General features: G+C 43.2%; 1 protein-coding gene across 1 annotated transcript in view; it reads right to left on the bottom strand.

Moving 5' to 3' along the window:
* Positions 1–17,408, bottom strand: part of GRK5 (G protein-coupled receptor kinase 5) — a 174,378-nt gene that overhangs the window by 48,287 nt on the left and 108,683 nt on the right. The window contains exons 3-4 of the mRNA XM_009641436.2: positions 15,359–15,471; positions 6,681–6,758 (exon numbers count right to left, since the gene is read on the bottom strand). Coding sequence (XP_009639731.2) covers positions 6,681–6,758; positions 15,359–15,471 — 191 coding nt within the window. The remainder of the gene's footprint in view (positions 1–6,680; positions 6,759–15,358; positions 15,472–17,408) is intronic.

The following is a 17,408-nucleotide window of genomic DNA, read 5'->3' as shown; positions in this document are numbered from 1 at the left end:
TTATTTGCCCAGTGTCCTCAGCACTTGCGGATGCCCTGGCTAGTCTCCGTGAGGAGTTAGAGCAGCCTGGGGGGCCTGCCCTGCCTCGGCAGACAGATGTGAGCCAGGTTTACATGTGTGGTTGACATCAATTAGCTGAAGCAAGTTTCCATTTTCCAAAGGATCAAGTCCAGCAAACACAGGGAAGCTAGAAGGCTTTTTCCCACTGACCAAGTCATCCCAATGATTTTCTTGACCACAAATGACAAACAGTTAAAAGCATGTGAACTTAGGAGTGTAACCTCTCCAAAGAACAAGGAAGGAAAAGCAGAGCTTCAACTAATAGCACTGCTTAGCATAAAACCAGCGTAGTTAATGACTCTAGCCCAAACCTTCAACCAGTCTGAGCAAATGCATTGCAAATGCAGCCCTCCAAAGGACAGAATGCAGGACTGTCCAGGGACCTATTCTGGGACAGCATCACTGGGACAAAGCATACTCCATGTTGTTTCCATAGGCTGTCATGCAGTTTGGCACAATTGCAAAAGACAGAAATCCTCAGTAAGTGTTTAGTTAACTAACATTTGTATATAAATAGTGGGTAAAGAATGAGGAAATAGGACTTGAGCAAACCGTGAGAAAATGCCTTTTAGTCTGAGACCACAGCAAAGGGACTCTTAATCAAGGCAACATTGTGATTTTTCAGATTCCTCTGCCACACTATATTACAGTCTGGCCCCAGCGACAGAAGAACGCTTATTAAAATAAATTCTGATTAGAAAGTATTAATTAGAGTAACAAGGTTGCTATTCTAATGCTCAGATATTTTCCCAGAATTGAACTTTGGAAAGATGAGCTTATGCAGAAAGTACGCTGAGAAGGTACTTTCCTGGACTAAGACATAGTGATCAGCGAAGATATTGATCGTGCTATCTCTGGAACGACAACAAGATTTATGTATTGATTTCTCTGGAGACTGGATTATGTATCAATTATGCTAGTTGAGGCCTAAGTAATGCTATCATCTCTGGCTAAAATGGTGACCATAGAGTAGTGAAGTCAATAGAAAGGGGAGATGAGAAATCCATTGAGTCAAAGGGTAAAGTCCCAGGGCAATTAATTAAATGGTAAAACTCTCCTTGGCTCAAGTAAGGCCATGATTTCTACTTAAGTATTTAGCATCCTGAAAAGTCTCCTAATAGGAATCCAAAGTGAATAATGCCTTGAGCAAGTAAATAATTCTAGCCCATCCTGAATCCATGTGTTCAGACAAGCACGTCATTCATTGCTTACTTCACTGGTCATTAATGAAATGCATGGGGTTTAGCAAAATTTGAAAACTAGCTGTGTAGATAACTTTTGGACCAAGCCTTAAGGGACCAGTGAAAAGTGATAGTGTATTGGCCTTTTATCAGCAAGATAATAAGCTTACAGGGGGATGGAGGTGACTCGCTGGATATAAGTGATGTAAGCTGATTTTGTACGAGAAAGGCAACAATGTAGAAAACAGTCCCTGAAGGCTCACTGTTCAAACCAGAAAGCCTCTGTCTCATATTAACTCTGCAGATTGCTTTACAGAAGCTGAATGTTTCTTTTGGAGCTTCCCTTACAGTGACATTCAGCTTTTGGTCTGTCCATTCAAAAAACTAATTATAACACATTCCCTAGTAAAACTAAACAGTTAGAGGAGGAGCTCTCAGTACTTGAGTCAAATTCTTAGTATGGTATGACCTGCCCTTCCAGGATTCAGCCAGAATCATTAAAAAGTGATACATGAAACTTTCCTTATGGGAGATGGAAGGCTTTAGTGATCAGCGAAGATGACTCACTCAGAAATACAAGTGCTGAAGTTTGCATTTATTTTGGTTGTGAAAATAGGAAGGGGGAAAGAAATCTCAAGGAGACAGCAACTGAAGGCAAAGATCCTTGGCATCAAGATTAAAGCAACTGTGCGCAGAAAGAAAACTACTCTTTGCCAATGCACAGGGCTGAGAGAGGGTGTTTGTGAACAGGAGCCCGGACTCATCTGTGTGGCTTTGTCCAGCAGAAGGGTGCATATATAATTTTAATTTCATCTCACCCATATTACATAGATGTTTTCTTCTCCATAAACAAATTATTTGCGAGAAGAGCACATTTTAGCCAGTAGACAAGTGGAAGGCCAGGTACTGCTCTTTTCCTTTCACGGGACTTTTCCCTCCCTTCCTTATCCCGTAATTGTTCATAAAAACAAAGACATATTTTCATTTAGCAAAATACCCATTGCTAGCCTTAGACTGGAGTAAGGAGGTTATTGCTGTGTCCAGCTAACTGCTTGCAGCAAAGAAAGAAATTGCAAACATGGCCTTTATTCTGTGCATTTCCTGGAGGAGAGGAGACTGAACAGGAATTCGGATAAGAAAACTAATGCTGTTGCTGTTCTTCATATTCCGTGAAGTATATTAATGGGGATAACAACACACATCAGACATCCTATTCAGCAACATTTTCAGTACGCAGCTGAGTCCAAATATAAACTATAATGGCATATGGAGACTGCCTTAAGAGCCATTTCAAATCAATTTAGTTTTATATAGTGTCTCTCAAAGTATCTCAAGGTGATTTACAGTGAAAAAGAAAATAATGAGCTAGTGATTTAGTAGAGTATAGCATGGCAGCTGTAAGGCAGGAAGGAAAAAATGCTGCATGGAGATGCAAACTCTAATTTAAAAGCAGTAAAAAGGTAAACATATCTCTTTGCTTTCCCAGTAAAAGAAGCAGCCAGGTAGCCAGCAGCCTGGCTGGGTTCAGCTTAACTCAACTGTTCCATGAAGCACTGAGGGCTTTTACATTTACAGACAGAACTAAAACTGAAAAGTTCCCACTCAGCTGCTGAGATTAGGAAAAGCCGGGAAAGAAGTATTTGTGACCAACTCATTTTAGCAGTTTTACCATCATATTTCACAACCTCAGAAATTTTAGACTTCCTGTGGGTTGGACTTTTGCCCTATGGGCTTATTAAGTCAAGAAGGCAGCTTTAAGTGCCTTTTTCATGGAAACTGTTAAAGCCTCTCTTGAAGAAGCAAGACTCTAGTCATTGATCTTGCCAGTGTGGCAACCATTGTGCTGCTCGTGTTAAGCAAAGGCAGCCTGCAGGTGGAGTTCCCTTCAGATTACAGCACTGAAGTGGAACACACCGTGCTGGGTCTCTTCATCTTAATGGTCAAGGCCCTCTCACCAGTGCTCATACCCACATAGCCCCTGAGGATTAGACAGCTCACAGCTGAACCTCCTTGGAGAAGTAGGTTAATAATTCTTCAGAGCATGTTTCAAGGATGGAGGGTGTCTTCAACTACAGGACACTTCTTCTGTGGGTTTTCCCTCTCCTGCTTCCCACTCAAGTGAAGCTGCTAAGGAAGCCATGAAAATGCTTGTATTTTGGCATCCTCAGTGTGAAGATCACATAGACTCCTTACATTTCTCTCCCATCAAATAGTTCATAATGGCCTGTTGGATATGAATGTTTCAATGAACTGTAGGCAAGAGAGAGGGAATACTAATGTCTTCCTAGGTAAGGACCTGAATACATAGAATCATAAAACAGCTCAGGTTGGAAGGGGCCTTTAAAGATCATCTGGTCCAACCTTTCGTGCGAAAGTGAGCCTCGATGAGATCACCTAGCACCCTGTCCAATAGCATCTTGAAAACCTCCAGTGATGAGGACTCTACCACATCCCAGCCTAGGGAGGTTGTTCCTACATGCCACTTTTTCAAGAGGCCTAAAGCACCCATTTTCCCTTCCAGGTGCCAGCACACATTCAGAATTTGTCATCACTGTTGCCTGTAGGCCAGGGAGATAGTGGAAGCCTGACCTGCTCGTGACATCCCTGGCATCCACCATGACAAAATGCTGCTACACCTCTTGTCAACTTCCCCAGCAATCACGTACAGGATGTTCAGGATGTTAAAGCTGTGAAGAGCCTGAATTTGGATTATGTGAAAAAGTGCCTCCCCCCCTCAACGATCTTGGCAAGTGCTGAGTTTGTTTACCGGCCTTGGGGCTGATGCTGAATGTTCTCACACAGAGCTCTTATGTGGGAATTCACTGCTCCCAAACGTTTGAGTCTGCTAATTGTGCACCATCTTGCAGACAGTGGTGCGTGAGTCACGTGAGGCTGTAAGTACTGGTGTGATGTCTATTCATCTGGAAAAGTGTTTTCTTTTCCTTTCTGCTGCGCAAGTAGTATATGTTTTATTAAATAAAGTGCATGTTCCCTATGCAAATGAATGCACTTTAGAATTATGATATACTGACACATTGTATGTTAAATATGTATGACATCTAGAAATCTAAGCAAGAACTAAAAATCATTTATAAATATTAAAGAGCATGAAGTCTACTTCTTGTTTTTATTTTGCTTCTGATCATGCACTCAGGGAAAAATACTCCTCACATTATAATACTGAATTATCTGTCCAAGAACTAAACCTATAATTTTATTCTATTAGTCAAGCTGGATGTCACACTATTTTTATATCAAGACAATCAAGTTCTTTGAAGCACAGACACACACCTACTTAAAAGAAGTGTTCCTCTGAAAGCAGAAGACTTTGGAATCAGCAGCACTTTGTATCTTTCAAGGGACTGATAACTAAATGGAGAAATGCAGCTCCTAAAGAAAAGGTTTCTTTGCTGGTGAGGATGATAGCCCATTTGGTTCCTTCTTGACTGCAAGCATCTAACCTGGCTTTGAATCATTGACTTCTAATGGCTTAAAATTTCTCCTTTGGAGGTTCTTATTTCTCTTTCTCGATGAGAAAGGACACTAGGCTGTCTGAACTCCTAATCTGAGGACCTTAGTTAGGCATCTAAAAAGAAATTCAATTAATCCAGGGCTTGCTCTAGTTTTTTAAGTATTTGTTGCATGGGAGATCTGTTAGAGAATCTAGCATTCAACTCATTGCTATTGCATAGTCAACCTTGCCTCTAGGAACATTTTCTGCTACACAGGGCTTAAACATCCCTCCGGGAAGAAGCAGAAGTTTCCCATTAAGAAAAAAAAAGTGCAGTGAGACCAATGCAGACATTAAAGCATCACCACCAGGGAGGCAGTTTTAGATTACAAGTGAAGGAGCAAAACTTTGTGTTTCCTTCTGCCCAAAGACATTAAGGTAACTTGCAAATACCAGAAAAGTTTCAAAACAGACTGTAAATATCCTGTTCCTATTTTACACACTGAGAAACCAGGTACACAGGTCAAATATGAAGTGCAGAGCATGGCAGAGAATGGAAACTCCAGCTCTGGAATCCCAGTGATTTCCCTTCCTGCAACACCATTTTTTCCTGATGAAGAAGAAACTGCTCTCAGATTGGTCTTCACTGCACATTCACTTACCTCACTAAATTATTCCATATGCTTCTGCTGCACTATGGGGCTGCTGGCAAATGGACAAGGATGGCAGGAGAGCCATGAGTCAGCAGGGAAGGGATTTGGCATCTGGAAACCTGCACCAAGACCATCCGAAATGAAGCAGCACTATCCTTCTCTCACTTAACTAGTCCTGCTATCAGCAAAATGCTCTTCTCCATTTCCAGATGAGAACTAGAGCAGTGGGAAATATTTTCCCTTAGTATTTTTCCCTCATTCCTCTGTTGACAGAAAATTTAAGATAAATGGTCATGTTGGTGGATTTAAAAACCAGTGGAACTTCATGCCCCTAATGAACGGGCAGCAGGAACTCATACTGGCAGTGCTAAATGGCTGCACATGAAATTAGCCAGGCTCAGTAAATGAAACCAGATCCCAAAATGCAGTCTGAGATAACCGAAAGTATGCATTGAAATTTATTGTAGGAAAATGACTGACTGGAAAAAAAGTGGTCTGCTCTGCTCCCGCACCTTCAAAACATATTGTACCATTTAAACACTTTAGAAAGACATCTGCCAAAAATGAAATTAATTCTCCCGAAGGTCAAACTTATTTCACTTGTAAAACAGTGGAAGCAGCAATTGTACATCTTGATTACTCTTATGAAAGCAACTTAGGAAAAATCCTAGGATTGTTCTTGTGTTTGAAGTTGGATGTTTATTGCTTACTGGCAGTGACTTTTGTTGCAGAGGTTAAATGCGGTCAGGAAGTGACCAAAAGTCCCCTCAAAAAAGGGTTAGTCCCAGTGCAGCCTGTCCAAAATTCCCGAAGCAGTTTTGGAGTTCTGTTTGGAATGCCACCCTGTGGACACAGCTGCTACACGCTGTCCGTCTTGCATGCCCCTGGCTACCCTGGGGCAAACAGTGGTGGGGTATTTTTGTACCAAAATACAGTGTCTGTTACCAAAGACTGTTTTTGCTGGCGTTTTCTACACAACAGTATATGAAATGCCACCACCTCTTTTGAGCTGGACAGGAAGTAATTGTGGCAACTATTGGTAGCTGAGGTCTCTTGCATTACACCACGATGTACAGCTTTGCACACTGAGGAGAGACCAGAGAATCCCCCTGCTCATCCACAGATGAATTAAGCCCCTGCTAAACTCAAGTTCATCCTTAGAAATCAATTGCTGGATTGGATTATAATTTTTTTTCTGACTGTTTGTATAAGACTTGCAGGTGTATTCACTGGAGATGACCACCATAAATTTTAGGACTCTGGTTTACAAAGCCTATAACAACCTTGTTTAGCAAAGATGTGCCTTGCAGCATTCCTTCAGTAATGTCACTTTACCTCTGGGGTGAGGTATTTCATCATGATTTCCTTTCCTTTCTCTCCCAGCTTTTCATCTGGAGCAATTTCATATTCTGCCTGGAACAGATATAAAAAAAAAAGTCAATATTTGTGCTCATATTTCACCATTATAACTTCATTTTGGATGTGGCCTTAATGGAACGCTCTGTCTGAAAAATCTGAAGGATAAATACCATTTTCTGATGGAAGTAAAACCCATACACACAATCCTGTTAAAAATCTTCCACTGTATTTTGACCAAACCCTAGTGCTGAGATTATGTCTTTAATTAACACCAATAAAATGTAATTCATTTACAATTTATAGCCTTGCAAGCCAGCTTTCAGAAAGCAGTCAGTGAATAGAGATGGCAATTTTATTTGGTTTTGCTCAAAGGGAAGATGGACACAGAAGGTAAAATTATTTCTTTGAGTAGCAGAGAAAGTGAATGTTTGTTAATTCTTGCCACAATGGTAGTTCAAGCACCAGGTGAACTCCTTCAGTAGATTGTCTTTTTGGTCAAATGTGTCCTTCCCCTTAGTCTGACACTTCCCCTTGGTCTAACACTCCTGCAAAGCAAAGAGATTTGCCCATCACTTTTAGCGACTCCGTCCCTCCAAGAAGGCAGATTAAAGAGCCGATTTCTTAGGTGCGTGTCTTAGGACCAAGATAAAACATGAGTGACCATTTAGAGGAATAGAAACTGTAGGCAAAATTCTCTTTGACTTCCCCAGTACATTAAAAAAGAGAGCTCCACCTTCCCCCACACAAAGTTTAGCTACATTTAAAAATTCTGACTATCCGATGTATTGTAGTATTACCAACTTTTGATGAGTTTCAGGACAACTTTTACGTAAGAATCAAAGGAAGCATTACTTGTGCACCACAAAGACATTAATCCATGGAATTTTGGATCCATGGGAGGCGTTTGAAGGAAACACATGCTGCGTGGGACTCCAGTGACTAAATGACGACAAGTTCTTAGAGAAATTCCCACTTGGCACTGCCCAGCTTTAGCCTTAGGATGAAAATATTTTCCAGAATAAAATAAAAGAAGACGACAGCCTAACAACTTTCATGACTGCTTGTATTCGAAAAAGGATCCCAGAAAGTCCTGCCAAACCAATTAAGTAACCTGGTCCAATACAAGCTGTCTGAAATGATAAATGAGGAGGAAGTTAAAAGAAAAAAAAAAGGTAAATCAGACTGAACTGGCAAACACTTGGACAAACAAATTTCAGAACTATTGCCCACTGGAAGACATATGAACTGCTCCGAGCTTGATGCAATAAATCTGAAGGCTGTAATGGATACCCTAGCTAAGCAGACCTAGGAATGACATGAAAACCATAATGTAGCAATAATGCTATTAGCCATGTATCTGGACAGTGCTGATTTCGCTATTGCAGCTTAAGTCTGAAGCTACATCTTTATACACATACATAGCAGGTTGTTTGAACAATCTAGAACTACTATCTGATTTGGTTTGGGAAATGACAATGACCGCAAATAACAGAGAAACCTGTATTGCTGATGAAAAATACACTGAAAGCTAAAATCGACAAGTGCAGTACTTCTCTCTTAGTCACCATTTTGGGGATGAACTGATTAAGTAAGTTCTCATAAAATTTAATACAAGGGTTTAAAAATATCTTTCATCCAATTTCCTGTTCTTTTAGATGGTATCTGAGTATGGGTCATTTCAGCTCTTAAAGCACAGACACTCTCAAATGTCTACAGAATTTTAACAGCATTTTTCTCCATAATTCCTTGCTAGGGGATAAAGCGATGGCAAGAGTAACAGAAGGAACAATTTTTTAAAGGTGAAAATTGTATCTTATTTGGTTCTTACAGTTTATGGTTAGCTAGGTGTTTTTCATATAAAAGAAAACAGAAATAATGTATTTTAATAAAAGAAAATAGTTGTATTGAAATGTAACTATCTGTGCAGAAGATTGCAAAGAAGGGAGAACTCCTTGGCATTGCCTTAGCATGGAGGTATCTAGGAGGTATTCTGAGTCCTCCATTGAATGCTATTTACAATTTATCCAATAATGACCATTTCTCTCTCCTTCTTTTGCTTTTACACTCTGAATCCTAGTAATAAAACCTGATTCAAAGTCATCATCTGCCATTTGAAGCACACCAAGTTAGGTGTCAAAAAAATCTGTATCCTTTTTAGCACAGATACCCTATTACATTTACATCCCATCAGGACAAAGCAAAAGGAGACACAAGTTTAGCAGGAAATGGATCAGTGTTTTGAAATGCAATTCTTGATGGGATCCAACATATGCAGAGCTAAATGTGCGCGCGCACACACACACACACACACACAGAGTATCTAATTTTATCTCAAGATAGTTGGGAAGGAATAAAAGGAAAGTTTAATTATACTTGCATTTGACATCCTCAGAAAGTGCAGCACTGTGGTGGTGAAGGTAGGAAGTGACAGACAAGTAAGGATGTGAGAAGAACCATGAGCTCCAACTGTGAACAGCATTGATTTCACTGTAGTTCAAGTAGTAGAAGCCCATTTAATTTTGTTTCTAAGTTCATTATTTTTTCTCCCTTCAGTGCCACTTTTGAGCTATTCAGCAACAGATACTGGCACATTTTCAGCCACGGACTGCTACTGCAGGAAGAATTATCCATGGAGAGAGGCAGAGTGACATCCCCATGCTCACTCTGCTGCATGCCTGGGAAGCATACCAAGGCCCTCAATTCTCAATCTTGTGCTTAAATCACAAGATACATCCCCTTCTTCCACAACACTCAAAAGCACAGCTACAGTTTGCAAATCCCTAATTGCTAGAAATAACATCATTACTTAAAATCCATGTGGAACAAAATATTTTCCATTATTCCTTTGATGAATCCAGGCATGTTTCAAGGCTCCTGCTCTGAAGTCTAATAGCTTCTCCATGCCCTAGTTAGGTCAGACAGGGCCCTATTCATAGCTCATAAATGAGGGGAGGATTTATGATCACCCTGACTGCATGGGACAAGCTGCAGGGAACGCTCTTTCTGTGGGCAGGCGCTGATCCTTCAGTCCAAATGGCAAGAGGATGTGGGCTGGCTGCTGTTTGTTGTTAACTTTTTTTTTTGGCTGCTGTTTTGGAGGTATTAGTTACTTTGGTGGCTCCTGCTTCCCTAGAAGCAACCCTGGCTGAATGGGGCATGGGGTGCGAAGCGTCCTTCCCTTCGGAGCAGCTGCCCTTGGGATGGGCTGAGTGAGATCAGATGGGAAAATGCACTTTAATTGGGAAAGGGAATAATGTCCAGCCACAGCTGGCTGTGGGACAGGGCTGTGGGCTCAGGGACAGCTGAGCCAGAAGTTCGGGGGCTGGAGGGTGCCTGTGACCGATGGAGAACATTGCCAGGGCAACGGCGCAGGCAGCCAGCAGGGGCTCGCATCAGCAACCTTAATTCTGACACATTGTTTTATCTAGTGTTTGATTTTCTTTGAGCTCCTGAAACTCCATGGCTTAAAAATACGTGCAAATGGAAAAACGGAGCCAAAGGGATCTCTCTGCAGATCTGGGAGGACTCTCTTCCTGGCAGGTAGCTTCTGGTTGTCTGTGGGATTGTGGCGTGGCCACAGGAGTCGGTCCCTCACACCCATCAGAAGATGGAGATGGGAACAGACACTCTCACCAGAGTGTTTTCAGCTTCTTGGTATAAGTCAGGAGCGTGTGTCACCTTCTGAGCATCTGCAGGAGGGTAGTGGCATTTTGGTCCCAGTTTTACACCTCTGCTTTCTCAGCTACCTCCTCTGTTATGCCCAGCAACTCTCTCTGCTCCAGCTCCTGCTCACTCCTTCCTCAGACTCCAGGCTCTGCCCTGTTATTGCTCTGTGCTCCAGTGACTGCCCGGGCACTTGCCTCTGCTGGAGATTTAAAATCTGTGACTGAAAACTGGAAGGCAAAACCCAAACAGCTGGGATTCATAATAAGTCGCATTTCTAAATGAAAAGTGAACTTGAAACCACATTTTTCTTATTTAAACACAGGGCAAAAAGAGCCCTTTTGACTGTTTAAAAACACATTTTGAGTTAATGAGTTTGTTGATATCAACAAACTGGCATTTCTGATGGAAAAAGCCTTGAACAGCTTTAAGACACAAATACACAGATGGTTTATATACCATGTAAGGGACTTAACCAAACGAAATCTCCCTAACAGCGAGACAGGGTTTTTACAAATGGCATTAAATGGATGCTCGCTCATCGTTCTACCCCAGATAAGTGTAATGTCTAGTGAAGCATTCAGCTGAAAAGTCCACCTGAGAGGACTGTGCCTTTCACTCTCAGCCTCCCGTGCCTGAATAGCACAAGCAGAAACAACCTGGAGAGGCAGCGGGGCTATTTTCCTCCAGAGGATGTATTTTTGTGCGACTTCAGTGCAAAGAATAATATCGTACAGGTTAGAGAGAAAATAATATCAGGTTCTTTTCTCTTTGACCAGAATTAGCCACATTCTCCTCTAGTCAGTGTAAATCTGGACCACATTAAAATGTTAACAGCCCTCCCCTGGAAAAAAAAAATTAAAGACTTATGAATGTAAGTAGACAAAGCAGGAAAGGGAGTCCAGAAGCTAAAGTCTTCATTATAACAGCACACAAAAATCACAGGAGAGGAGAGGGAAACATCAGGAGCTGGTACCTGGGGAATGTGCTGTTGAGAAGGGGACAGGGACAAGAACTGAACTGCTGCTTTCCTGTGCTGGAGGCACGGGCTGTGGGGAAGGAAACGCGTCTTGCTAGCAGATTCCTTGCTAGCAAGCCTTTCAGCACAGGAAATGTATCCCCTAACACTTTATTGTAATGGCTGTCTTTCAACAGCTCGCAAGTTGTATGATGTTGCTAAAATATTTGTAAGCACAGCAAAGCATGCTTTCTTTGTTAAGGGCTTATAGGGGGGCTGATTTTGTCTTAAACTATCTATCTCCCTTTAATGATAATAGTTTATGTTCACATAGTTCCTTCATCTGAATGGCTACATCAGGGTTAGGTGAACTATTCATGGGAGATCTTTGTGTTGACATGCACACAGATAAGCACACAATGCATTCCGAGGCACAAGTTGCAGCCATCGGTACTTCTTACAAGATATTTTATCTAGTCAAATCAGGACCCTTGTCATGAAATTGTTTGCATAATATCCATACTAAGAGATGGCTCTCCTTATAGCCTTACTGTATCACCTAGGAGAAGGGCTTGCTGTTGCCCCATTTCCCAGCCAGCCAGCCACACTGATGGCCACTTACTGGTCCCACAGCAGTGGTGGGAACCAAACACCCACAGCTCCAGCAGGGCTGCACTGCAAATCTCTGCATCTCTTCATTTTTATGGCTTTTATCATTTAATGTTGGGGCCTACTGCTCACAAACAACATATCTTTGTAGTCCATTTTACAATTGGTAGATTGTGGCTAATTAGCCAAACACTGTTCTCAGAAAACATGTAGAAACTTTATGCCTCTGAGCACTTTAATCTCAATTACTAGTTTAAATTGGTCAAGGTATTCACAGGTTTGAGAGGGAACTGACAAATACACACTTACATGCATGCAGAATTTAATGATACAGATCCTTTTTTCTTCAGAAAGCAGCCTAACGACTGTTTAACTCTACAGACAAAAAAACCCAGATGCTGCTATAATTAGATTTGCAGGAGACTACATCAGACCAGCTTAGCTATTTCACCCAACAGCTGAAATAAATGTCCAGCAAAGAGGGGATTTTTTTTTCTCTTTATGTATTCTGGTCTGCAAGGTCTGGTTGATTTCACCAGTCTTTGGAGGCAAAGGTGTGAGAGAGATCTCACAACAGGTAGTCTCACATAAGTACGTGCATGGAGGTTGTTGGTAGGTTGTTGAGTGTCTGACTCAGCCTCTGGTTTCCTCCCAGGAGCCCCCATCGCTGCTTTCTTTGCAGGCAGTTGAGTGCACTAGGTAAAACACTGTATTAAAAATTGGGAGGCATCAATTACTGGCTTCTTCCAATGACTTACTGTGTGACCTGGTAAAGTCACTTAGCTGCGCTCTGTAAAAGAGAGGTGGTCCTACCTCTCAATGCGCAAAAACCTCAGTGAGCCTCTCATGGACAGCTAAATATTTTCCTCTATTATTTTTTTCTTTTTATTTGATATTACACAAAAGCTAAGTTTTGCATCTCCTGTTAGAAAAATAACTAAGTCAAAAGAAAATGAAGGCTCTTGGCTTTTTCTGCTTGGGGCTTGTTACAGCAGGTGGTCTCCAAAAGGTCTCACATTCCTGGTGGTCTCAGAATAGGGCTGTAAAGTCAAAATCCTGGTCTCATTATAGGACTTTTTTGCCTAAGACAGGACTTGGCCTGAATCCAACTACTCACTCAACATAGTGTGACCCAGCTGGGTGAATTTCAGTAGCAATCATCCAATTTAATGGCTACGGGCTGTGTTGCTCAACCTTAATATTGCCTAATACAGGGATTTTTCATGGTCCTGGAGCAAGCTTGTACAGAATTTGAACTCAATAAACAAAAGAGACTGCTGTTAATTAGCGTTAAAAAGAAGAGAGAAAGAGTAAATATGCAGACATATGCAGGCATTTTGTTTGTGAAATCCTCATACTGCCAGTCTGATCGCAACCAGGAACAGAACACTGGGCCAGTAAAGGTATGCAGGGCAGCTCCAGGCTGCAAAAGCAACCAGGGTGTGTGTGTGCAAAGCACACCCTCGCAAAAGGATTTGGGGATATCAGCCCGGGATTGCTCAGAGAGGGAGCTTTAAAACAAAGCCAGTCCCACCACAAGCTTTCGCGGACCAGTGTCACCTGTGCTGCATGGATGCTGGGAGGACATGGAGTTTCAGTGCTTGGCAAGCCTCTGCAGGGCTTCGGAGAACAGAAGTGACACAGTCCCCTCAATTCCCACAGCTGGAGATGTGCTGGGCAGCCAGTGCTGCTGGGAGAGGCTGAGAGAGGCTCCGGGCAGGGCTGCAGCGAAGGTTATCACCCAGTGCTCTGGTGGCACTGGAGGGACACATGTGGGGGACAGTAATGTTTCCTTGTGCCCAGATGTTATTAGCACTGTCAGCTTAACCTGTACGCCCTGAGCGCCTGCTGCCAGATGTGTGCAGGGCTTGCACAATGTGGGCTTGTTCTCCACAGCCCCTGGGCGCTGCTGGAACCAAAATATGACGCCTGCCACGCCACAGAGGTGTGAGAAAATAACAGACCCTTGCTAGCCCTCTCCAAACTGAGGATGGCTCTGCCTCTTCTGTCTGAAGTTAAAGCCACTTGAAAGCAGTCTTTTGTGGCTGTCTCCCAAAGGATTTCTGTGGCTTCCTAGAGGGACAGCTATCGCCTGTCTCCTCGGGGCTGTGGGTGTCACACCTTTTGTGGCATTTCTGCGGGAATGCCTCCCCCAGTGGGTGCGTGGTGTTCCATCAATGGCAGACACCTCACTAGATGATGCCAGTTCGGTGCAGGACAAACACATCCAAAGTACCCAAAATGTCCTCCTGCCTACCAGCATTGAGCACAGCTGCACAGAGCATTTGTCAGATGTAGTGGTTTCATGTACCTCAATGGCTAAACCTTTCACAGGGGAAAATCATGAACAGTGCTAGGAATATCAGATAGAAGCTTTATCCAACACTTTCTGTGATGCTTTGGGTTGGCTGTAGACACTGCAGTACTAACATAAACTTCAAGTGACCATATGTCCTCTCCCAGACTCCTACTTTTGCAACTTCAGTGCAGTCCTCACATCTCCCTATACTTTAGAATAGCTTCACCACGGTATAAACAAAAAAATATTCTTCCTGTCGGTATTCATCGTTTTTTGCTTTTGATTGTCAGTGCTAGCCAGAGGGCGAAGCCCCTGGACACTCACACTCAGCAGTGACAAGTTCATCTTCCTCTCCTCTCTGGTACAATTTAGCCTTTTGGCTCATCAACACTCTACCTATCTGCAGGCTCCCAGCAAGAAGGCCACTGAGAGACTTTGCCACTGTAAAGAGCTTCTCCTGCTGGCACTACATACGGCCAAGTGCTGCCAGACTGGGAAATAGTGCCAGGTCCCTTGGGGCTGCGGGGTGTTGCTCAGTGGCTGGGTAGCTCATTGGGGTGGAAAATGGAACAGATTTGTTTCTCAGTGACCTCAACCAAGTCACTTCTATACCTTGTGCCTGTTTTCCTATTTGAAAAAACAGGATAACAATCAGGATGTCCTTTGTAAATCACCCTGAAGTTTAGCGAGGAAAAGGCTTGGTAAGAGACATTAGTATTATCATACTCCTCATCCTCTCTTGTCAGTCCATTCATCATTTTCCCTTTCCTCCCAGTGCCTTCCAGCACTACAGGCTTCAGCCACATCAAAAGACATTACTCACAGCAGCTCAGCTGCTTGGCTGTTGACATGAAGGGTGGCTATGCAGCACTGTGCCGGGGTGCCTGTCTTTCTCCCACTCCGGTGGCTCGCGCTCCCCGAGGCTGGTACCAACCCCGTGTGCAGCGCTGCCCCTCTACTGCCAATGATGCTGGGATGCTGGCGGGGTCAGCCCTGTCTGCTGCTTGTTCAGATGTATTAGACAAAAAATCACGTCCCATGAAAGTGATTTCTTGGGGTCAGGGGAGTCTCCTCCATCAGGAGAGCACTGTGAAGCACCCCAAAATATCACAAGAATTGACTTACCACCGAGTTAAGGAATCTAATGCAGCACTCAAGCTCGGGTCGAGTTTCACAGAACTGCCGAAAGAGAAGCCTTCCGATCGGCTGCTTTTCACATATGCTGCAGTAATCTCTCTCTAGAGGCAATAAAGAGAAGAAGAGAAAAATGAAAATGAGAAGAGCCTTGCCTTTTGGGTTGGTTAGGAGTTTAAAGCATTGTAAGTGAGTCCAGAACTACAATGCCAAATCAGAATTGTGACCTTCTCCCTGCCATCACTTTTTAGGTACCCAAATACAAATACAATTAATGGCTTTAAGACTCAAACAAGAGAGGCGCAATTTTATAGAGCTGATGTTAGTAAAAATCCCACAAAAGCCATTCAGCTATTATGAAAAAATAATTTCATATTTTTCTGTGGTGGAAATATATGCACGCTGCAAAGGTACTGCTCAGACTGGTGGTGTTTTGTGGGATTGTGGGGAGCAAATTACAAGTCCTTGAAATGTGAGTCATACATTAAAGGGTAGGAAAAGCTGGAATTTGGGGAGACCTTCCTGGATGCTTCCTAGATATGCACTAAAATGCCCCTAATCTCTGGAAATGCTCAACCAACTCTCTACTTAACAATTATTGCGAACTATGTATTTTCAAAGGTTTCCAAATTTCTGCTATTTACTTGCTGAGCATTAATGAATGGATGGAGCATATGGCATCTAGCAGGTTTCAGCTTCACACAGCACTCCTTTACAGAACTGTATTTCCTCATGAACACCATGTTTAAATGCCATTCCCCTGTGCTGGTGCATCCAGAACCATCACTCCCAGTAAAGCAAAAGTTCCTTTACCCATCCCTGGGACTATCTGCAGGAAAACATGGGAGAAGGGCAGGCATCATTAACTGGCATTGCACCAGTACAAATGCCGACGGCTTTGGATATTTTTCTGGTGAGAGCAGCAAATCCCCCAGCCCGTTTGGAGCAGCAGGACTTGCTCGAGACACGTTATTCCTCTAGAAGCACACACATGTCAAACAACATACTGTGTTTCCTTGAGCATTCCTCTCACCACCCTCCTCGCTGCCATATGGCGCTTGCTGTTATTATGGAAACAACCAGCTTCTAAACACATAACATAGCACTGCAAACAGACATACGAAACCCACACAAGTTGTCAGTGCCTTGGTTACTTCTCTCTCAGGCCTGAAGTCGCTCCTGCAACGTCTTTTATTCCCACTTTGCTTTGGGCCCCTGCACCCTTCAGCTCCATCCAGTCCAAGGAGAATATCTGCAGGCAGACGGCTCTGATGGAGCTCACCTTTGCCATGGAGGCACCCAGCCGAAGAGCTGGCTCATCACAGGTTGCACCCTGGGGACCATGTTCTGCAAAACCAGGATGTCCCTCCTGAATGGAAAATGCTGTACCAGATGTTGGACTTGCTGACCTGTAGCTGGGTGGCAGGTGGGCAGGAGCATCCAAGGCTGCCTCTTGCAGGAGGGAGGGTGCTTGCCCTGTGCTGCACTTGTGTGCAGGTATGGCTGTACTTCAGGAACTGGGCCCTGAAGCACCTACAGGGTGGTCACTGAAGACATGGGTTGAGGCTAGCTGGATTATGCTTTTAATTCAGCATGGTCCTGCTCTGGCGCAGTCTTCTGAAGCAGTCTGGAACAACGTATCAGCACCATTTTGTGGCTGACATTGCCAGCCCATTTTGGATTAGGATATTACTCAATCTATCCAGAAGACTGCAATGCTTTGATACCCTCTAGCAAATAAAACTGTACCAAAATCACTGTGTAAATCCTAACTTGACCTCCAGTCTATCTATCAGCAGCAAGCCCGTGCCACTGGTTTGTTTGCATGAGCTGGAGCCTCCAGTGTGGAACATCATGACACAGACACATATGGCAAGAAAGCCAGCAGGCTTCGCTTGGACGCTGAGCAGCCTTGTGGGTGTCCATGCGAGTGGTACACACTTGTGATGCTCAATTGAATAGTTTTTTTAGTGAGAAGGTAATTGCTGAAGGGATGTGCATAAATGCACAGTGCTAAGGTAAGCAAAGGAGTTAGGAAAGA

This window comes from Egretta garzetta, unplaced genomic scaffold (genome assembly GCF_000687185.1).
Source record: "Egretta garzetta isolate BGI_Z169 unplaced genomic scaffold, ASM68718v1 scaffold486, whole genome shotgun sequence".
Taxonomy (NCBI): domain Eukaryota; kingdom Metazoa; phylum Chordata; class Aves; order Pelecaniformes; family Ardeidae; genus Egretta; species Egretta garzetta.
Note: the sequence above shows the minus strand (reverse complement) of the source record. Positions and strands in the feature narration are given on the sequence as shown.